Consider the following 18,122-nt stretch of genomic DNA (forward strand, 5'->3'; position numbering starts at 1 on the left):
TCAGCATGACTTAGTGATTTGGACATTAAGTCAAATCGCTAAAAGTAAAGGTGACAAGCTCACAGTTGCTGATCATGTTAATTCACGGCTCCTATTCCCCAAAGACAGGTGACCTTTTAGAGCTGTGAGACGAGTTGTCTCCTCACACCAGCAGCAATTTGGACAATTCCTGCTGCCTCGTTGATCAAAAAGTCACTTCACTGTTTGGCATTTCCCACAGGCTGGAGGAAATAAAACCCTTCTTCTGTGACTTAAATGTCATGAGCACATCTCACAGACACACATGATTGACAAGACAGGAGTAGGATTGTTAAAATTGTTTTTTCAGTGTTTTGTCACATTAAACTGTCACCTTGATGTTAGTAGCCATTTTCTATGAGATACAAAGGGTAGGTTGGACAGCAGAGAGGCACTGAGGCCTGTAATTGGAGACAGGAAAAGAGATCTCACAGAATTGTTGATTGACAGCTGCAACCAATGCCCATGACATTGTAGAGACAAGAAGCTGTGTTGACAGCAGTGGTAGATGAAGTCTTTGTGTGCATTTTCAGTTTCCTTGAGGGTCTACTGATGGAAAGGTCCATTACACACAGAAATAAAACTCTTGACTGTGATACCCTGGAAGGTTACATTAAAACACCTTTTTGGTTTTGTTTGGCAAGAAAATATTGTGAACTTTAGTATTTCTGAAATATATTCACCCTAATCATTATGACTTTTTTTTTTCTTTTAGCTCCTAACCCATGTGCCACCAGTGATGGTAATAGTCCTTGCTCGCACCTCTGTCTCATCAACTTCAACCAGACCTTCTCCTGTGCCTGCCCGCACCTAATGAAGCTGCAGCCAGACAAACGCACCTGCAGAGGTGGGAATGGATACTGTTACCTGCAAATACACAAGCAAACATGTACAGTTTTTTTTTTTACGTTTAAACCTATTTTAAACTTATCCTACTTGTTTTCTTTCCAGAATCCCGCAAGTTCCTTCTTTATGCTCGTCAGATTGAGATTCGAGGAGTAGACATTGACAACCCTTACTACAACTACATAATCTCCTTCACTGTGCCGGACATAGACAATGTGACCGCAGTGGACTTTGATGCTGTGGAGCAACGCATCTACTGGTCAGATGTCCGGACACAGACAATCAAGAGAGCCTTCATTAATGGCACAGGCGTGGAGACTGTTGTGTCTGCTGGTTAGTTGATTTAATAATTTATTTCATAAATACACATTGTGTGAAATTTTAGAAAGCTGAATTATTTGAAAGTTACAGACTGTGATATTGAACACTGCTTGCCTAAGAGACTCTTTTGTTTCCTCTGTGTTCCTGAAACTCCAGACCTTCCTAATGCAAATGGCCTGGCAGTAGACTGGGTTTCCAGGAACCTCTTCTGGACCAGTTATGATGACAATAAAAAGCAGATTAATGTGGCAAGACTAGATGGCTCTTTCAAGAACTCTGTCATCCAGGGTTTAGACAAACCCCACTTCCTGGTGGTGCACCCTCTATTGGGGTGAGTATTATCTCCTATTTGTTAGGCCAGCATTTCACTTTCTTGAATTTCATGTGCTTTGTCTGGTTTCCATATCACCCAATAATATCTAATGTAGACTCAACTGTTTTGCATATACAGATAGTGCAGTTGTTAAATACATTTTGATTTTATTCACCTATATATTTTAGAAAAGCTAATCAAGATTTAGAAAAAAACAATTAATCTCTTGTGTTATTTCTGTTGTGGATTTTGAAGAGCATTGTTCTTGTAAACATAATAGATTTCATTCTCTATCTGCATTTAATATTATTCATATGCATCCTCAGGAAGCTCTACTGGACTGATGGTGACAACATCAGCATGGCTAACATGGATGGTAACAACCGTACCATACTTTTCACCAATCAAAAAGGACCAGTAGGTGAGCTGATGTAGAACTTAACTTAACTTACAAAACTGGAAAATATTACTAAATGTCTGTTTAACTCTACAAGGTGACACAAATAAAGCAAAATACTGTAAGTGACATACTATATACTGTATGTACTAGAGCATTATTATTCTTTCCACTCAGGCCTCTCTATTGACTATGAGAATGAACAGCTGTATTGGATCAGTTCAGGAAACAGCACTATTAACCGGTGTCAGCTTGATGGATCTAAACTGGATATTCTGGAAGGAGTTAAAGGCAAACTTACCAAGGCCACTGCACTGGCTATTATGGGTAACATAAAAAGTCCACTTCTAATACTGAATTATTAATTTTGAGTTACTATGTGTTACGTCTTGTATTCTTAGCAGATCAATATCTCAGAATCATTAGTTTATTTTAAAGGGATAACATACAAAGATTTAAATCATTTTCCTTAACTCTAGGAGATAAGCTGTGGTGGGCTGACCATGGAACCGACCAAATAGGAACATGCAACAAAAATGATGGAGGAAACTGGAAGGTACTGCGAAACAACACCTCCCAAATGATGCACATGAGAATCTATGATGAGGATGTGCAGAAAGGTAAAAAATATCCCTTTAAAATTTTTTTATTATATTTTGTTAGAAATAAGATAAATTTGATTTCAAATGGGAGTCAAATTTTGAAGCTGATTTAAAAACTTGGCAGTATTGTTCTCCATTTTAGGTGAAGTGAGGTCATTTTTAAAATTATCAATGTTTTGTTTAGGCTTTATTAATTGTCTACTTTTGATATAGCGGCTATCAACCTGTGCAGCAACAACAATGGTGACTGCTCTCAGCTTTGTCTGCCCACCTCACCAACAACCAGGGCCTGCATGTGTACTGCTGGGTACAGCCTCAAGAGAGGACAGCAGTCATGTGAAGGTAAGTCACTGCTTCACATTTACAGTCACATGTACAGTGGGAATGCAGTGTGTGCTAAAAACAAAGCCTTACTTTGATGTACTATCTCTGAAAAGGTATGGGCTCTTTCCTGCTTTACTCTGTTCATGAGGGAATCCGAGGAATTCCACTTGACCCAGCAGACAAATCTGATGCCTTGGTGCCAGTGTCTGGCACCTCTCTGGCTGTCGGCATCGACTTCCACGCTGGTGAGTGACAACGAAGGACATCAGTAACTAGATGGCTTCACTTGAGCAACATTTAAAAGCTGTCATCCCATTGACAGGAGGTTTATAGAGTGACACAAAAGTCCTCTTCCCTTTCAGAAAATGACACCATCTACTGGGTGGATATGGGCCTCAGCACCATCAGCAGGGCTAAGAGAGATCAGACATGGCGAGAGGATGTGGTTACCAATGGCATTGGCAGAGTGGAGGGCATCACCGTTGACTGGATAGCAGGTCTAGTCAAAAACAAGTTAAAGTCCTGTTTTCTGTATCCTGTTTGTAATCCTGTTTTTATTCACTCATCCATAGTAGCATCACAATTGCACAAGCACAGATAAAGGACAATATAGCTGATGTAAATCCCTGTATATTTATAGGAAATATTTACTGGACTGACCAAGGCTTTGACGTAATTGAGGTGGCAAGGCTGAATGGGTCCTTCCGCTACGTTGTTATTTCCCAGGGTCTGGATAAACCCAGAGCCATCACTGTCCATCCAGTGAAAGGGTAAGACTTCCTCCTACAAGTTTAGTTTTACATTGGGGTGTACAATAATTCTTTTTACTTCCACTGAAATGCAGGTTTAAATCATGTTCATATGTGCAGATATTTGTTCTGGACCGAGTGGGGTCAGTACCCTCGTATTGAACGTTCCCGGTTGGATGGCTCCCAGAGGCTGGTTATGGTCAATGTGAGCATCAGTTGGCCCAATGGGATCTCCATCGACTATGAGGTGTGAATCACAGCTGACATACTTAATATTTACCTCCTTCTAAACTTATGTTTCCTTGTAACAACAGGATAATATCCATGTCTGGTTTGAAAAATACAGAACCAAGAAAAAACTATTTGAACGCTTCGGAAATACCTAACTTTCTGGATTAACTGGTCATTAAATATGAATTGATCGTCACCAAAGTTACAAGTATAAACAAACACAATGTTCTCAAGCTGATAGCCTAATCATAATATCTAATATCTGACTCATAAACACGAATTCCAACCACCTTCAGTTTTTGATCTGTGTTTAATTTTTTAACTTCAAGAATTGTGTGTTGTGCCTTTGTTGTCATTTTACCAGGCTGCACACTTCTACGCAGAGCAGCCATTAAACTTAATCACCTGCATTTATAAAGAATAATCTAATATTAGAGTGATTAATATCTAACTTTTAAGGCATGTGTACACTGGCAAAAGCATCCTGGGAACAGAATACACAAATAATTGTGTTTTTTTTCATATATACATATTTTTAAATAATGCACACCTCCCATCTTCTGTTATTTCCACCCCGTCAGTGTCATGAATGTTTGAATGAAGTACCCAATATTGACAAGATCAGTGTGATGATTAGTGTACTCTTTCTATATCCAAGCTTTTTCTGATTAAATTACTTTGGTGATTCATAATATGTATTGTGGTTAAATGTATTTAATTTAAATAAGACTGATTGTACAAACCTTGTCCTTCTCCTTCCTTCTCCTGCCAGTAACAAACCGTTCTTCTAAATACATTTTTAGTTTAAATTAATAATTCCCTATTAATCATATAATTTTGTCTTTGCAGGAGGGTCTGCTGTATTGGTGTGATGCCCGGACAGATAAGATTGAGCGCATCAACCTGGAGACTGGAGAGAACAGGGAGCTGGTGTTGGCCAACAATAACATGGACATGTTTGCTGTGTCTGTTTTTGAGGAATACATTTACTGGAGTGACAGGTCGGTTAAATAGGAACATTTGTTTATTAAACCACAGTGTCCTCCATTTCACCAAGTAACTAAAAAGTTTTAATGTACAACAGCTTTTGAATCATGTGGAAAATGTCATAATTTATTGTGGTGTTAAGTGCCTCACAGTTTTTGTTGTCTTTTCTTTAGGACTCATGCCAATGGCTCTATTAAAAGAGGCAGCAAAGACAATGCTACAGATGCTGTGCAGCTCAGGACGGGAATTGGTGTACAGCTGAAAGACATTAAAGTTTTCAATAGAGCCAGGCAACAAGGTAGAAAAATAAACATACAAAATACACATACACCTAAATTTAAACATAGCTCTTAATAATTATCTATTCGCTATGAAAGTTTGGCAAAAATGTCCTGATAAGAATAGGTTTGTATAATATAATATAATATTATAATAATATAATATATATAATAGCACTGAACTACTCAACTTGATCAACAACCCCCAGGAATCGATGTAATGGTGTATTTAACCATGCTAATTAATTAGCAAGTCATTTCATGAATGTGTACCTCCCCAGGCACCAATGTCTGCAAATACAACAACGGAGGTTGTGAACAGCTGTGCCTTTACCGAGGTAACGGGCAGCGCACCTGCGCCTGTGCACATGGCATGCTGGCAGAAGACAACCGCAGCTGCCGCGACTATGACGGATACTTGCTCTACTCTGAGCGTACCATTCTGAAGAGCATCCACCTGTCTGATGAGACAAACCTAAATGCGCCGATAAAACCATTTGAGGATCCTGACCACATGAAAAATGTAATTGCTCTCAGCTTTGACTACCATGGTGGGGGAGGTAAAGGAGCCAACCGCATCTTCTTCAGCGACATTCACTTTGGGAACATCCAGCAGATCAACGATGACGGCACAGACCGCAAGATAGTTGTGGACAGTAAGTATCTAGTCATCCGTCACATTAATTAAAGATCCACTAACCATCAATCATAAACCTAAAGCTTTCCCCTCGGTCACTTTGTGTACACATATTTCAGCTGTGTTGCCTAGTTGGTACCCTGTCTTTTAACATACCCATTAATAATTGAATGTTGTCACTCGTCCCCTCGACACTGTAAACAGCCATCACACATTCTGACAACACAAGCACCCAGGAGGATCCCTTGTGATGTACACACAGCTGAAGCGTCTCAACTAGAGGAGACTGACATTGCTTAAGGCTCCCACACACAAGAAAAACCACACACTGAAACATGCAAACATATACACACTGTGCTGCATGCTTGTTTCAACACTGAAGTATCTTTTAAATCCCACTCTTATTAAATAATTCAAGTGTAGGTTGTTGAACTCCATCCAGAAAAAGATTGCATTGAAAAGCTCTGGGCCAAAGCTGTTCTAAGCAAGCATTATTCAAAACATTAGTTCTTTTATAGGAAAGGCAGGAAAACAAGTAAAGTGCATAGGGTTGGTGTCTATATTGATTTCAGATCAGGGTTTAGAACAGGTTGTAAAAGTGATGGCTAGTTTCTCCACATTACGTTTTCTTTCTGAATCTGAGGTTAGAGGAATATATTATTCCAGACAAAAGTGTAACAAATCTAAATAATTATAAAGTATATTAATATAATGATTAAATGGGGATTTGATTGTATGAAAATGAAATTGGTATGTGTTAGAGTAAAGCAATTTAAATGTAGTGACATAAACATATACTACAGCAAAATATTAATTTTAACATCACATTTACCCAAGTGAGTACATCTAACTCCAGTATTAAGGAATGAAGTATGTGTGTTTTCCTTCTGATGAAAACCTCAGTTTTGGCCTATCTCTGAGCTTGTCTCCAGTTCAAAGGGTTGTACCATGGTCCTCACATGAAGACAACAAGTAAGACAGCCTTTACACCATGCCCAGCGCTCTCTTCCCATCTTTAATAAGTCCTGCCTAAACTTTTGAGACATAATACCATACAGTATAGGGTTTACCACGGCTACTGAGGACGCAAGCAGTCTGGCAAGAATAACAATAGTATTATAGCCCGGTGAGCCTGTTATAGTTCTTCCGATGAAGGAGAACATGAGGGCATAGGAGGGCAACCAAAGGAAAGTAAAGACCAGGACCAGGAGAGCTGAAGTGTGAGTGACTTGGTTCTGGTACCGAGAATTATTCCTTTGTAGCCTTGCATGTTGTATAAAGCAGTAGATCTTGGCATACATCACTACAATAATGGCTAGTGGTAGAGCAAAGCCAAACAAGAAGAGCGCAGTACTGTAGATCACCTGGTTTAAGTCAGACAAGAAGGCAAAGCAGTACACAGGGCTGGACATCGTAACTGTGCGGAAGGCAAACTGTGGTGCTGCCAAAGCCAAAGCAGAGACCCAGAGCAGAGCTACTGATAGCTTTATGTGTCTGTGCATCCTCGAACGGTACACCCATGTCGGGTGGACTACGGTGAGGTAACGTGTCACAGCCAGAGCTGCGAGGGTAAAAACTGAGGCAGTCGAGCAGGCCACACCCAGGAAGCTGATGGCTTTGCACAGGAAGCTGCCAAAAGGCCAGAAGCCAAGGGTAATAGCAGCGGTGTGGAAGGGTAGGCAGATCAGCAATAGCAGGTCAGCAGCACCTAGAACCAGCAGCAGAGTATCTGTACCATGTGGGGGCTGGATTTTGTTCCTTCTCCTGCCAGTAAGAATAGTGATTACAAGGGTTTGGCCCAATAAGCCAGTCACCAGAATTAACCCATCCAAGATGGGAACTATAGTTTTAATGAAAGCATCACCTGGCCAGATGGTTTTGCTGGGTGTGCTGGTGTTTACTTGCTCCTCCAGAGTCACCATGCTTTAACATTAAACGTCTACTGAGTAATTTATGCAAAGGCTTATAAGGTCAATCATCACAGCAGCCCGCTGACAAAATGTCTGGGTAATGTTTTCTGTTGGCTCCAGTTCATTTTTTAAATTGTATTAGTCACTGGCATGACCGCACTTCATTAAGACAGCTAGTGCCCTCATAACCATAGCTGTTTGTTCAACATGTCATTTGACATTTATAGTCTGGGCAATAATTGGAAATGAGAAGAGAATGAGTATAATGTAGTTTGTTCTGTGTCTTCTATTTGACCTGCAGAGATATACAGCCCATCATTGTGTGCTTGCAGAGATAGAATGGTGGAGTCCACGTCCTCTTGACTCATATGTCCGCCTGTTGTGCCTGGCTCAATCTCTTTAAAAGTTTGTCTTTTCCAGTTTGTGACTCTTACTTGCTACAGCTGTTTGAAGAAATGGAAACTCCTTAAAGATGATTAGAAATGACACTTTCCAAAAACAAAAAGCCTCAGTAGCCTCAGGAAAGCCCTTCTTCATGTTGTGCTGTTATCCGCTTTTCCTCAGATAAAAGCAAAAAATGACTTTGAAGAGACGTCTATGTACCCAAGCATATCCTTGGCTGCACGAGAATCTCCTTTGTTATCCAGGAAGGAGCACTTTAGATCAAAATCTGTGAAAAGTCAATGCACCAGTTATGCTTGATTTCTTGAAGCCAGGTAACGACAAATTCATCCCAGTAATTGCTGACAGTCCACTTTAAAAATGGTCAGTGCTACTTGATGCTAAGTGGTAATCACAGCAGGGGGCATGTTGTCCATTTAGCAGCTCCTTAGAAACTTTTAATCCTTATACTCCACTAGCAGAAAAGTTGCTCTGCGTTTGAGGAAGAATTAATAAGCAATGATTAAAACAAACAGTAACAAAAGCTTAGTAATACTAATGTGTCACCTGAATTACAGCACTAGTCCTGTGATGGTGAGAAAGGCTTTGTTCTGAGTGAAAATGGTCTTTCCAGCAGATTCTCTCCATTATTTGCACAGTAACTAGGGGCTGACCTGATCCAGGCCAGGGGAGGAGAGACTGCTACATTTTATTAGACAATACTGGCTTGGATGGACTTTATTTATCCCTGCGCAATTTGTGGCGTTCCTGTTAATCTCAGCAGTTAGCTGATAATAGAGGTTAAAAAAGACTGACTGACTCAGCGTGACTTCGTTTGGTCGACTATTCCAAGTTGAACTTTTAGTTTAATTTAGTTGGTGAACACATATTCAGTCTTAAAATTGTCCTGCATTAAGGTTGATTGTGGCACTTTGTCATTCATCCGAAACATTTAATTGCTCTCTTAGAGCAATTATTGACTTTCAGCAAACGAACAAACAGTGTTCAGGGTTTTACAGTTGGCTGTAAGTGGTCATAAACCTGGTTGCTAATGTGACTAGAAACAGATGGATGTATACCTTGGAGCCCATAAGACTGCTGCACGTTGTCCTTTTCTGTGATTCTATGTGCCACCTTTGAGTTCATGGTTGACTTTTTAACCCTTGCTTGTGTTCTTAAAGTAATTCAAACTCATCCAGTTGCAGTTGGCTTCCCACAACAAGTAGTCACCATAAATGAGGATGTCCACAGGGAGTTGCATTTGTATGTGCAGGCTGCTACCATGAAATGACAGGATAATACAGACTCTTTAAATTCTCTCCTGGGAGAGCTAAACTGGAAAACACTTAATTCTCTGTGGTTTCACGTCCATTTATTTTTCACTTGTTTCTCTTTTTTGCTCTCTTCCCTCTTTCACCTCATCTATCTTTGTCTGTGTTTCAGTATTTATAAACTGATGTGGCAAGATTGGGAAAACCTTCAAAGCATTTACTACTGCTTCTTTAAAAAGCTTGTTGCAACTATTGCAGTGAATAATGATTTGTTTAATTCTCACTGTGGGTCCTCGTTAATGCTTCAATTAATACCACTGAGAAGTGACATTTGCTATAGTGAACGAAAATTAATTGTCCCAGTTAAGCCATTTTCCTTCTTAAAGCTTTGTTTTGGTAGCAACAAAAATGTTATATAGTGAAAAAACTATGCTATTATTGATCACAAAAATGTACCCAGGGCCATCTTCTTCCTCTGCTGTTTTACAGACGTTGGTTCAGTTGAGGGCCTGGCATACCACCGAGGTTGGGATACACTCTACTGGACCAGTTATACAACTTCTACCATCACTCGCCACACTGTGGACCAGAGCCGTTCTGTGGCCTATAACCGCAACACGGTGGTCACTATGTCTGGAGAAGACCACCCCCGGGCCTTTGTGCTGGACGAGTGTCAGGAGTGAGTCATTTGAAAACCAATTTCTGGTGTTCTGCCCTGTTTGAGGGGCCCAGTACCAGTAGTATTTCTTTCTTTTTGAACAGCACATTTGTTTAGTTCTGTCAACCATAACATTTTACCAAGACATGTTGGAAGCTCCCTCTACAAATCACTATGCTTATGCTATGCTTGTTCCCGCTCTAGCCTCATGTTCTGGACTAACTGGAATGAGCAGGCTCCCAGCATCATGAGGGCCTCTCTGAATGGAGCCAATGTTCTCGTCATCATCGGCAGTGACATTAAAACTCCGAACGGTCTAGCCATAGATCATCGTGCCGAGAAGCTATACTTTTCTGACGCCACCTTGGACAAGATTGAGCGTTGCGAATATGATGGAAGCAATCGTTATGTAAGACCTCCCTTTAACTTTTTTAGATTTCAATTTCAATTTCAATTACATCTCACAATTACATCTCTTCTTACAAATTTCTGCTCCAGGTCTTGTTGAAGAATGAGCCTGTCCATCCGTTTGGCCTGGCTGTGTATGGAGATTACATCTTTTGGACCGACTGGGTGAGGAGGGCTGTCCTTAGAGCTGACAAATACACAGGAGGAGACATGAAGGTTCTGCGTGCTGACATCCCTCAACAGCCAATGGGCATCACTGCTGTAGCTAATGACACCAATAGTTGTGAGTAGTATTTACTACAGTAATGGTTTTGCATTTTGTCACTAGCGGGCTGTGAAGTCTTACTCTTTTAATTCACAAATGCCAACTTCCACCGCCTTAAAATTGACTAAACTAATAGTTTATGCAAAATTGATAGTTTATGCAATCTTTGTGCTAAATTGTGTTGTGCTGGGTTTTCTGTCTGTCACCTCCAACTTTAAAGCCAGCCAACCTCATAACCCCCCTGTCTTACATATTCCTCAGGTGAGTTTTCTCCTTGCCGAACAAATAACGGAGGTTGCCAAGACCTATGTCTGCCCACCTCTAATGGAAGGGTCAACTGCAGCTGCCGTGGAGACAGACAACTTCTTGAAGACAACACCTGCTCTTGTAAGAGTGAAAGAAAAAGGAAAAAACTTGAAGTGTCCTCCTAACAGTTTCTTGATTGTTTAATTCAAATGTTTGTACCTCACCAGCCCTGAACATGTCCTGTGGAAGTGTGGATGACTTTGAATGTGGAAATGGTGACTGTATCAACTACAGCCTGACCTGTGATGGCATGGCCCACTGCAAGGACAAGTCCGATGAGAAACAGTCTTATTGTGGTGAGTTTCCCATGGGACTACTTGTTAGATTTTCTATTACAAATTTTAAAATGGCAGTTATATTAAGACCATTTTAGAATGTGTGGACAATACAATAAATTATTATTAGATCACTCACAGGAGTAAGTGCTAATATTGTATATGACTATTAAGTAGTCAAGGATAAAAATGTTGAATGGGAAAAGGTATTTATATGCTTAGCTAAGAGGAAGGACAAAAACTAAAAGAAAATCAGTTTGAAAAAAAAAATGTACAGTTCAGCTTTTAAAAACCAGTGATTTTGGTGCATTAGGTTACATTAAACAAATGCATGCAAAGACCCTGCACATCTGCTGACTTACTGCTTTTGCTCTAAAGCTAACCGAATTTGCAAGAAAGGCTACAGGCGCTGCATGAATGGCCGCTGTATTGGCCACCAGTTCTGGTGTGATGGCACAGATGACTGTGGTGACCATTCAGACGAACTTCCCTGTAACAGTAAGTAATTCTTCTTAATTTTTATAGGCTTGTTAAATCCAAAAATTCATTAGTTAAGCTTTCCATGGATGCAAATAGAAAATCTATATCGGCTCTGGCAACATAGTAATACATTTTGCTGCATTTTCAACTGTTCTCTTTACATAACACTACAGTATTTTTCCTTAAGTGATGAATTTACTCTGTATGTGCAATTTAATGATATATTTAGATTAGTTCTGTCAGAAAAGAAAAAAATAGGTGTATGCTGCAGGTCTTGAATGTTTAGCTTGTTATTCGGTTGTGTTTTTTCCTAATAAAATCTTTTCTGAATATTACACATTAAAATAATCAATGTGAAGGCTGTTTTTGCTTTTGTAAATTCAAAAAATCATTGCATCCCACAGTGACCCTGTGCAAAGCAGGAGAATTCCAGTGCAAAGATGGAAGTTGTATTTCCAACTACAGCCGCTGTGACCAGGTTGTCAACTGTGAGGATGCTAGCGATGAAATGAACTGCCGTGAGTAATTACTGTACACTAATTTGAATTTTTACTCTTTCTGCTTGCTCACCAGAAGAGGTATTTTAAATATTTATTATAATGAAAAAGTAATCTCTCCACTGTGCATTAAAAACAAGATGTACAATATAAAGTATTTATAATATATTTTTCAAAAGCTTTTTTTCATCATTCCTAGAACCCACTGACTGCTCCAGATTTTTCCGCCTGGGAGTAAAAGGAGTGTCCTTCCAGAGCTGTGAGAAAACCACTCTTTGTTATTTGTCCTCATGGGTATGTGACGGCAACAATGACTGTGGAGATTTTTCTGATGAGAGAAACTGCCCAGGTGGGGTACTTTATTAAATGGTTTTTTTACCTCAAATTTACTTTAGCTTTTGCTTTAATTTAAAAGATTTATACAGTACATTATTTGTTTTCATTTTGTGTTGCAGATAAAAGGAAACTTAAATGCCCAGTCAACTTCTTTGCTTGTCCCAGTGGACGCTGCATTCCTATGAGCTGGACCTGTGATAAGGAGAATGACTGTGAGAATGGAGCTGATGAGACCCACTGTGGTCAGTCTTTTACAGTACTGTCCTCTACTGCCCAGATGTATTTTTGAAATGATGAAGCATACTAGAACCTGCAGGCATGCACATGGAAAAACATGGCTAACGGTAAGAGTAAATAAACTCCTTCTGGATTATTTTGCAGACAAATTTTGTACATTCACCCAGTTTGAATGTGGGAACCACCGCTGCATTTCCAACCACTGGGTGTGTGATGGCTCAGATGACTGTGGCGATGGATCTGATGAAGACCAGAGATGCAGTAAGCGACATATTACTGCCACTTACCACTTTAAAATAATTCTCTCCCACACCCTCTTGTTAATGATTGATGTTATATAACCCCATAACTTCCCCACAACTTGTCACAGAATCCAAGACCTGCAGTCCTGAGGCTTTCCATTGTCCCGGCTCCCACATGTGTGTGCCTCAACGCTGGAAGTGTGATGGAGACAAGGACTGTCCTGATGGAGCTGATGAGAGTGTGAAAGCTGGCTGCAGTGAGTGCAACAGTTACAAAATAACCAGATAGAAAAATATGTCCTCTTTGATTACGTTTGAAGAAACATATGCAGAAAAAAACTGTTCCATATTCATTAACGAAAGAGGGTTTTTTTCTTCTCTTGTAGTGTACACCAACAACACTTGTGATGCCAAGAATGAGTTCATGTGCCAGAACAGACAGTGTATCCCTAAGCACTTTGTATGTGATCACGACACTGACTGCTCTGATGGCTCAGATGAATCCCCAGAATGTGGTGCGTGTTTGTTATTTTGTGTCCTGGAAGTGAAACTTAGAAAAAAAATTAAACTGACCACAAAATTGTGAAAGAATGTGATTATTATTTTTGTCTTGCCAAACACGGAAATTGATTTTAATAGTGAGCATATTCTTGTCCTGGTGTAGAATACCCAACATGTGGTCCAGATGAGTTCCGCTGTGCAAACGGGCGCTGCCTCAACCAGAAGAAATGGGAGTGTGATGGAGAGTTTGACTGTCATGATCGCTCGGATGAAGCTCCTAAAAATCCTCGCTGCACGGACTCGGGTAGAGATTCAGTCTCTTTATAACTTTTGTTTCTCTTGTAGCATTATGAGAAATGAATCATCATGAGAAACTTGTTGTCTAGGGTTGTAATCTGCATCCTGTTTCAGAATGACACTAATGTAAAATGCAATTTATCCATGACTTCAGAGAGAACGTGCAATGAGTCAGCCTTTATGTGCCGCAATGGGAAGTGTTTAAATGAGACTCTGCTGTGTGACCGCAATGATGACTGTGGTGATGGCTCTGATGAACTCAACTGCTTCATCAACGAGTGTCTCAACAGTAAGCTGAGTGGTTGCTCGCAGCTCTGTGATGACCTCAAGATTGGCTTCAAGGTAAGTCATCTAATTTATTGTTTATGGTCTTTTTTTACACTGCACACAAGTGCAAATAAAGCAAATTAAGTTACTTTATAAACTCACTCACTGAAAATGCCAAGAAAGTGTGTGACTCATGGTTGGTATGCTATTAATGGTGAGTAAGGGAGGAGCTGTGGAAAAATGATTGGGAGGCACTAACTTCAGGCATGCAGTTATATAAGACAGTAACATGTTTTGGCACTCCTTGAAAGTAGGGGGCCAGCCTTAGAAAAGCTTGAACTCTGTGTGAACCCTCATGTCTGTGGTGTTGAGGCTTTGGTCAGAGCTTCTTTTGAAAAATTAAGAGAAACAATTTGGACCCCAAAAGACTGTATTGCAGATTGAGTCTTTGAGTTCATACAAATAATAATACATAGCATAACAAAATAATAAGCCTACAAAAATAGGCTCTTGTCAAAAGAAAAAAAACACCTCAAGTTAACTAACAGATGCTTAGTGATGGGCACTGGCAATTTCTTGTAATTGAGTCAGACAAAACGTGAGAGGAGCCAGAACCTGTTGGCTGTGGGATTTTGACATATGTCTTGTGCTCTTGGTCCCTTCAGTGCCGGTGTCACCCTGGTTTCCAGCTCAAGCGTGATGGGAAGACGTGTGTGGATATAGACGAGTGCACAACCACCTACCCTTGTTCTCAGCGCTGCATCAACACACATGGCAGCTTCCACTGTCTCTGTGTGGATGGCTTTGAACTCAGCCCCAATGACCCCACTATCTGCAAGTCTACCTCGGGTAAGGCATGCATGAGAATGCTTTGCATTTTGCATTTTGCTGATGGCACGTAGCCCATTCAATCCTGAAACATTTATTTTCTGTCTGGTATTTGTGTGCAGAAGAGGAGCCCTTCTTGATCTTTGCCAACAGATATTACCTGAGAAAGCTTAACCTGGATGGTTCCAACTACACTCTTATAAAACAGGTGATAAACACTGGTTCTCATTTTAATCTGTGACATCACAACAAGGTGAAATTCATCTAGCCTCCACACACCTGTTAATACTTAATCTGCCCGTATTTCAGGGTCTGAATAATGCAGTTGCACTAGACTTCCACTATGCAGAGCAGATGATCTATTGGACAGATGTCACCACTCAGGGCAGCATGATCCGACGCATGCATATGAACGGCAGCAACGTGGAGGTAAGTGAGAAATAAAACTCCCTTAAATCTAATTTGACATTTCAGGCATATTGATAGTAACCATCACTGGATAATTGGCTCAGTCAAAACATTAATCATAGTATTCTTTTTGACTTTTGACTTTTTTCTCATTCTCTCATCTTGCAGGTATTACACCGGACCTCCTTGAGTAACCCAGATGGTTTGGCTGTAGACTGGGTTGGTGGGAACTTGTACTGGTGTGACAAAGGCAGAGACACAATTGAAGTGTCAAAACTCAATGGGGCCTACCGAACTGTGTTGGTCAACAGTGGCCTGCGGGAACCTCGTGCTGTGGCTGTGGATGTACGCTATGGGTGAGAAACACAAATTTGTTAGCAGAGATGTACTTTACTCTACTTAATATTTACTCTTTTCTCTGCTTTAATCATGAATTCTTTGGTACCTTATAGGTACCTTTACTGGTCAGACTGGGGAGACAACCCCCACATTGGAAGAATCGGGATGGATGGGACGAACAGAAGTACCATCATTGATGATAAGATCACTTGGCCGAATGGACTAACCTTGGACTTTATTAATGATCGTATATACTGGGCTGATGCCAGGGAAGACTACATTGAGTTTGCCAGCCTGGATGGCACCAGCAGACATACAGGTACAGTACATACTCAGAGACAGAGAGGACGTTTTCTTATTGTTTTTACACATTGAGAGCAACAAGGATATTTTAAGAGGTTTTGTGTTAAGGTGATTGAGTCCCAAAGAATTCATGAATCGAGGATGCTGTCAAATGCCACATAGCTTCAATTTCAACTCAAAAGAAACACATATTAAGCTCAAAACATTGAGGTTGGTGCATGTCTTGAATTAGTCTTTTGAATAAAGCTAATGGGGAACTGGCATGGTTGCAGTGCTTTCTAATTTGCTGACACTGGTAGTGAAACTGAATAATCAGCAGATTAGTTTTTGCTGTAGCTAAATTTTGTAGGAATACAGGAATTACTTTGTGCTTCCCCTTTTGGTGTCTGGTGTTTCCTCTTTTTAAATTAATGCATATGCAATCGTTTTTTGGAGCCTTCAATTATAAGCAGTGGGGTCAGATGGATTTTCTGCAGGGTTGGAGTCTTGCAGAACATGCACTGGGAACATGAATATTGAATTGTTCTGATAAGTGAGGCCTTTACCATGTTTAAAGCTTGCATGGCATACAGTTATTGAGCACACTAGCTACAATACTAATAATTGTCAGCCAACCAAGAAGCAGAAGATTTCTGGAGCTTAAGATGCATCTGTTTAAAAGTTTATCACGTTTGTTGAGGTCTGCTCAACACATACAGATACCTATGGTAATTCATCAAATCTTTAATCAAGCGTGTACATAATGCATAATTGTAGGTGTATGGAATTGCGTACAACATATACAATTCACTTATTCTATTAGTCTCCTGCATGTTTTGTAAGGATAAAAGTCATTCAACATTTATTCATTGTGTAGTATGTAATATTGTGCTCAGTGAGTTTTTCACCCCTTCTTTTGATACACACACCATACAAACAGTAGTGTGGCCATGTGTGTGTGTGTTTTCAACTAGTCTAGGCTTGTTATAAGTCAGATAAGGACTGTCCAAAGGTTGGTTTAGGCTAACATAACTAATATCTGAGTTCAACCTGTCGTTAAACAGCTCCCATCAATTTATAATTATTTAAAGCAAATGTTCACATCAAAACAGTTAAAATCAATGCTCAGATCATGTCACCTAATGGCAAGGTGTTTTGAACGTCTTCATGCTAAGCTTAACATGTGTTTCTGTTCTTGCATGTGTTAATTATGATATATGTGAAGTATTTAAGTTGCTGTATTTTGACTGTATTTCCATAAGGCCACAGCCTCAATCACTGTCAGCAAACACACGAGATGACAAAAAAATGAAAGCAGAAACAGTGCAATTTGAAGTGTAGAGCCCATTTCATCATTTTTGATGTTTATTGGATTAGATTGTAGCTGCTGTTCTAACACATGCCCACTATGGATGGTATTTGTTTGGAGAGTTGAAAAGCATTTTTAAGCTAGAAAATACTTACATAAATAATAAAAATGTCACTGATTGGTCACAGAGGTGCCCTGATTAGTTAAAGTCATGACATTTTACTTAGGGCCATAATGTGAAACCTTCACCAAGGATCATTTAGTTATTCTTTTCATAAACATTGAGACTGATTTATTATGTTCGGCCTGACAGTTCTCAGTCACGACATCCCCCACATCTTTGCAATGACTCTGTTTGAGGAGTACATCTATTGGACTGACTGGGAGACAAAGTCCATTAACAGAGCTCACAAGACTCTGGGTACCAACAAGACCACTCTCATCAGCACGTTGCACCGACCCATGGACATCCACATTTACCATCCTTATCGACAGCCTGACGGTAAGAGACACTCTATAATGATTGGATTTTCTTCTAGAGAGGCACAAAACAATTTACTTCAGTTATGATATGAAACAAAAAACATAGTTTTTCCTACAATAATATCATAAAACAACATGGCGCAGACATGGCCGACGAGGTTTAAAACGTGTCCTGTCTAACCATCTCTATCCCAGTGCTCAACCACCCGTGCCAGACAAACAATGGGGGCTGCAGTAACCTGTGTCTCCTCTCTCCTGGAGAAGGCTACAAGTGTGCTTGTCCCACAAACTTTTACCTGGCCAATGATCAGCGTACTTGCATGTCGAACTGTACAGCCAGCCAGGTAAGGAGGCTGTAAACAAAGCAAAACAATGGGAGTATAACTGTATATAACTACAGTTATACAGTTGCTTCTCATATTTTGATGCTTCACTGTGG

General features: G+C 40.1%; 2 protein-coding genes across 4 annotated transcripts in view; one reads left to right on the forward strand and one right to left on the reverse strand.

Moving 5' to 3' along the window:
* The window catches only part of lrp1ab (low density lipoprotein receptor-related protein 1Ab), a 76,262-nt gene that overhangs the window by 45,478 nt on the left and 12,662 nt on the right, over nt 1–18,122 (forward strand). For all 3 annotated transcript variants that reach the window (XM_067528252.1, XM_067528254.1, XM_067528253.1), the window contains 35 exons: nt 734–865; nt 970–1,197; nt 1,342–1,516; nt 1,825–1,919; nt 2,073–2,222; nt 2,375–2,515; nt 2,711–2,839; nt 2,935–3,066; nt 3,184–3,318; nt 3,462–3,591; nt 3,691–3,817; nt 4,651–4,802; nt 4,962–5,086; nt 5,348–5,722; nt 9,755–9,944; nt 10,128–10,332; nt 10,422–10,614; nt 10,858–10,983; nt 11,070–11,198; nt 11,556–11,675; nt 12,062–12,175; nt 12,354–12,503; nt 12,610–12,732; nt 12,872–12,988; nt 13,098–13,226; nt 13,356–13,484; nt 13,634–13,774; nt 13,922–14,109; nt 14,700–14,883; nt 14,985–15,070; nt 15,172–15,291; nt 15,439–15,626; nt 15,723–15,928; nt 17,514–17,702; nt 17,879–18,027. In XM_067528252.1, coding sequence (XP_067384353.1) covers nt 734–865; nt 970–1,197; nt 1,342–1,516; nt 1,825–1,919; nt 2,073–2,222; nt 2,375–2,515; nt 2,711–2,839; nt 2,935–3,066; nt 3,184–3,318; nt 3,462–3,591; nt 3,691–3,817; nt 4,651–4,802; nt 4,962–5,086; nt 5,348–5,722; nt 9,755–9,944; nt 10,128–10,332; nt 10,422–10,614; nt 10,858–10,983; nt 11,070–11,198; nt 11,556–11,675; nt 12,062–12,175; nt 12,354–12,503; nt 12,610–12,732; nt 12,872–12,988; nt 13,098–13,226; nt 13,356–13,484; nt 13,634–13,774; nt 13,922–14,109; nt 14,700–14,883; nt 14,985–15,070; nt 15,172–15,291; nt 15,439–15,626; nt 15,723–15,928; nt 17,514–17,702; nt 17,879–18,027 — 5,402 coding nt within the window. The remainder of the gene's footprint in view (nt 1–733; nt 866–969; nt 1,198–1,341; nt 1,517–1,824; nt 1,920–2,072; nt 2,223–2,374; nt 2,516–2,710; nt 2,840–2,934; nt 3,067–3,183; nt 3,319–3,461; nt 3,592–3,690; nt 3,818–4,650; nt 4,803–4,961; nt 5,087–5,347; nt 5,723–9,754; nt 9,945–10,127; nt 10,333–10,421; nt 10,615–10,857; nt 10,984–11,069; nt 11,199–11,555; nt 11,676–12,061; nt 12,176–12,353; nt 12,504–12,609; nt 12,733–12,871; nt 12,989–13,097; nt 13,227–13,355; nt 13,485–13,633; nt 13,775–13,921; nt 14,110–14,699; nt 14,884–14,984; nt 15,071–15,171; nt 15,292–15,438; nt 15,627–15,722; nt 15,929–17,513; nt 17,703–17,878; nt 18,028–18,122) is intronic.
* LOC137140131 (galanin receptor type 1-like) lies at nt 5,735–9,053 on the reverse strand. The gene has a single exon (XM_067528261.1). It carries the CDS (start codon nt 7,623–7,625, stop codon nt 6,603–6,605), a length of 1,023 nt encoding a protein of 340 aa, XP_067384362.1. The 5' UTR covers nt 7,626–9,053; the 3' UTR covers nt 5,735–6,602.

Source organism: Channa argus, chromosome 13, assembly GCF_033026475.1.
Source record: "Channa argus isolate prfri chromosome 13, Channa argus male v1.0, whole genome shotgun sequence".
Taxonomy (NCBI): Eukaryota; Metazoa; Chordata; class Actinopteri; order Anabantiformes; family Channidae; genus Channa; species Channa argus.

What these genes read in the sequence shown, in the direction of transcription:
- LOC137140131 (XM_067528261.1), bottom strand. Translation starts at nt 7,625, where the DNA reads ATGGTGACTCTGGAGGAGCAAGTAAACACCAGCACACCCAGCAAAACC.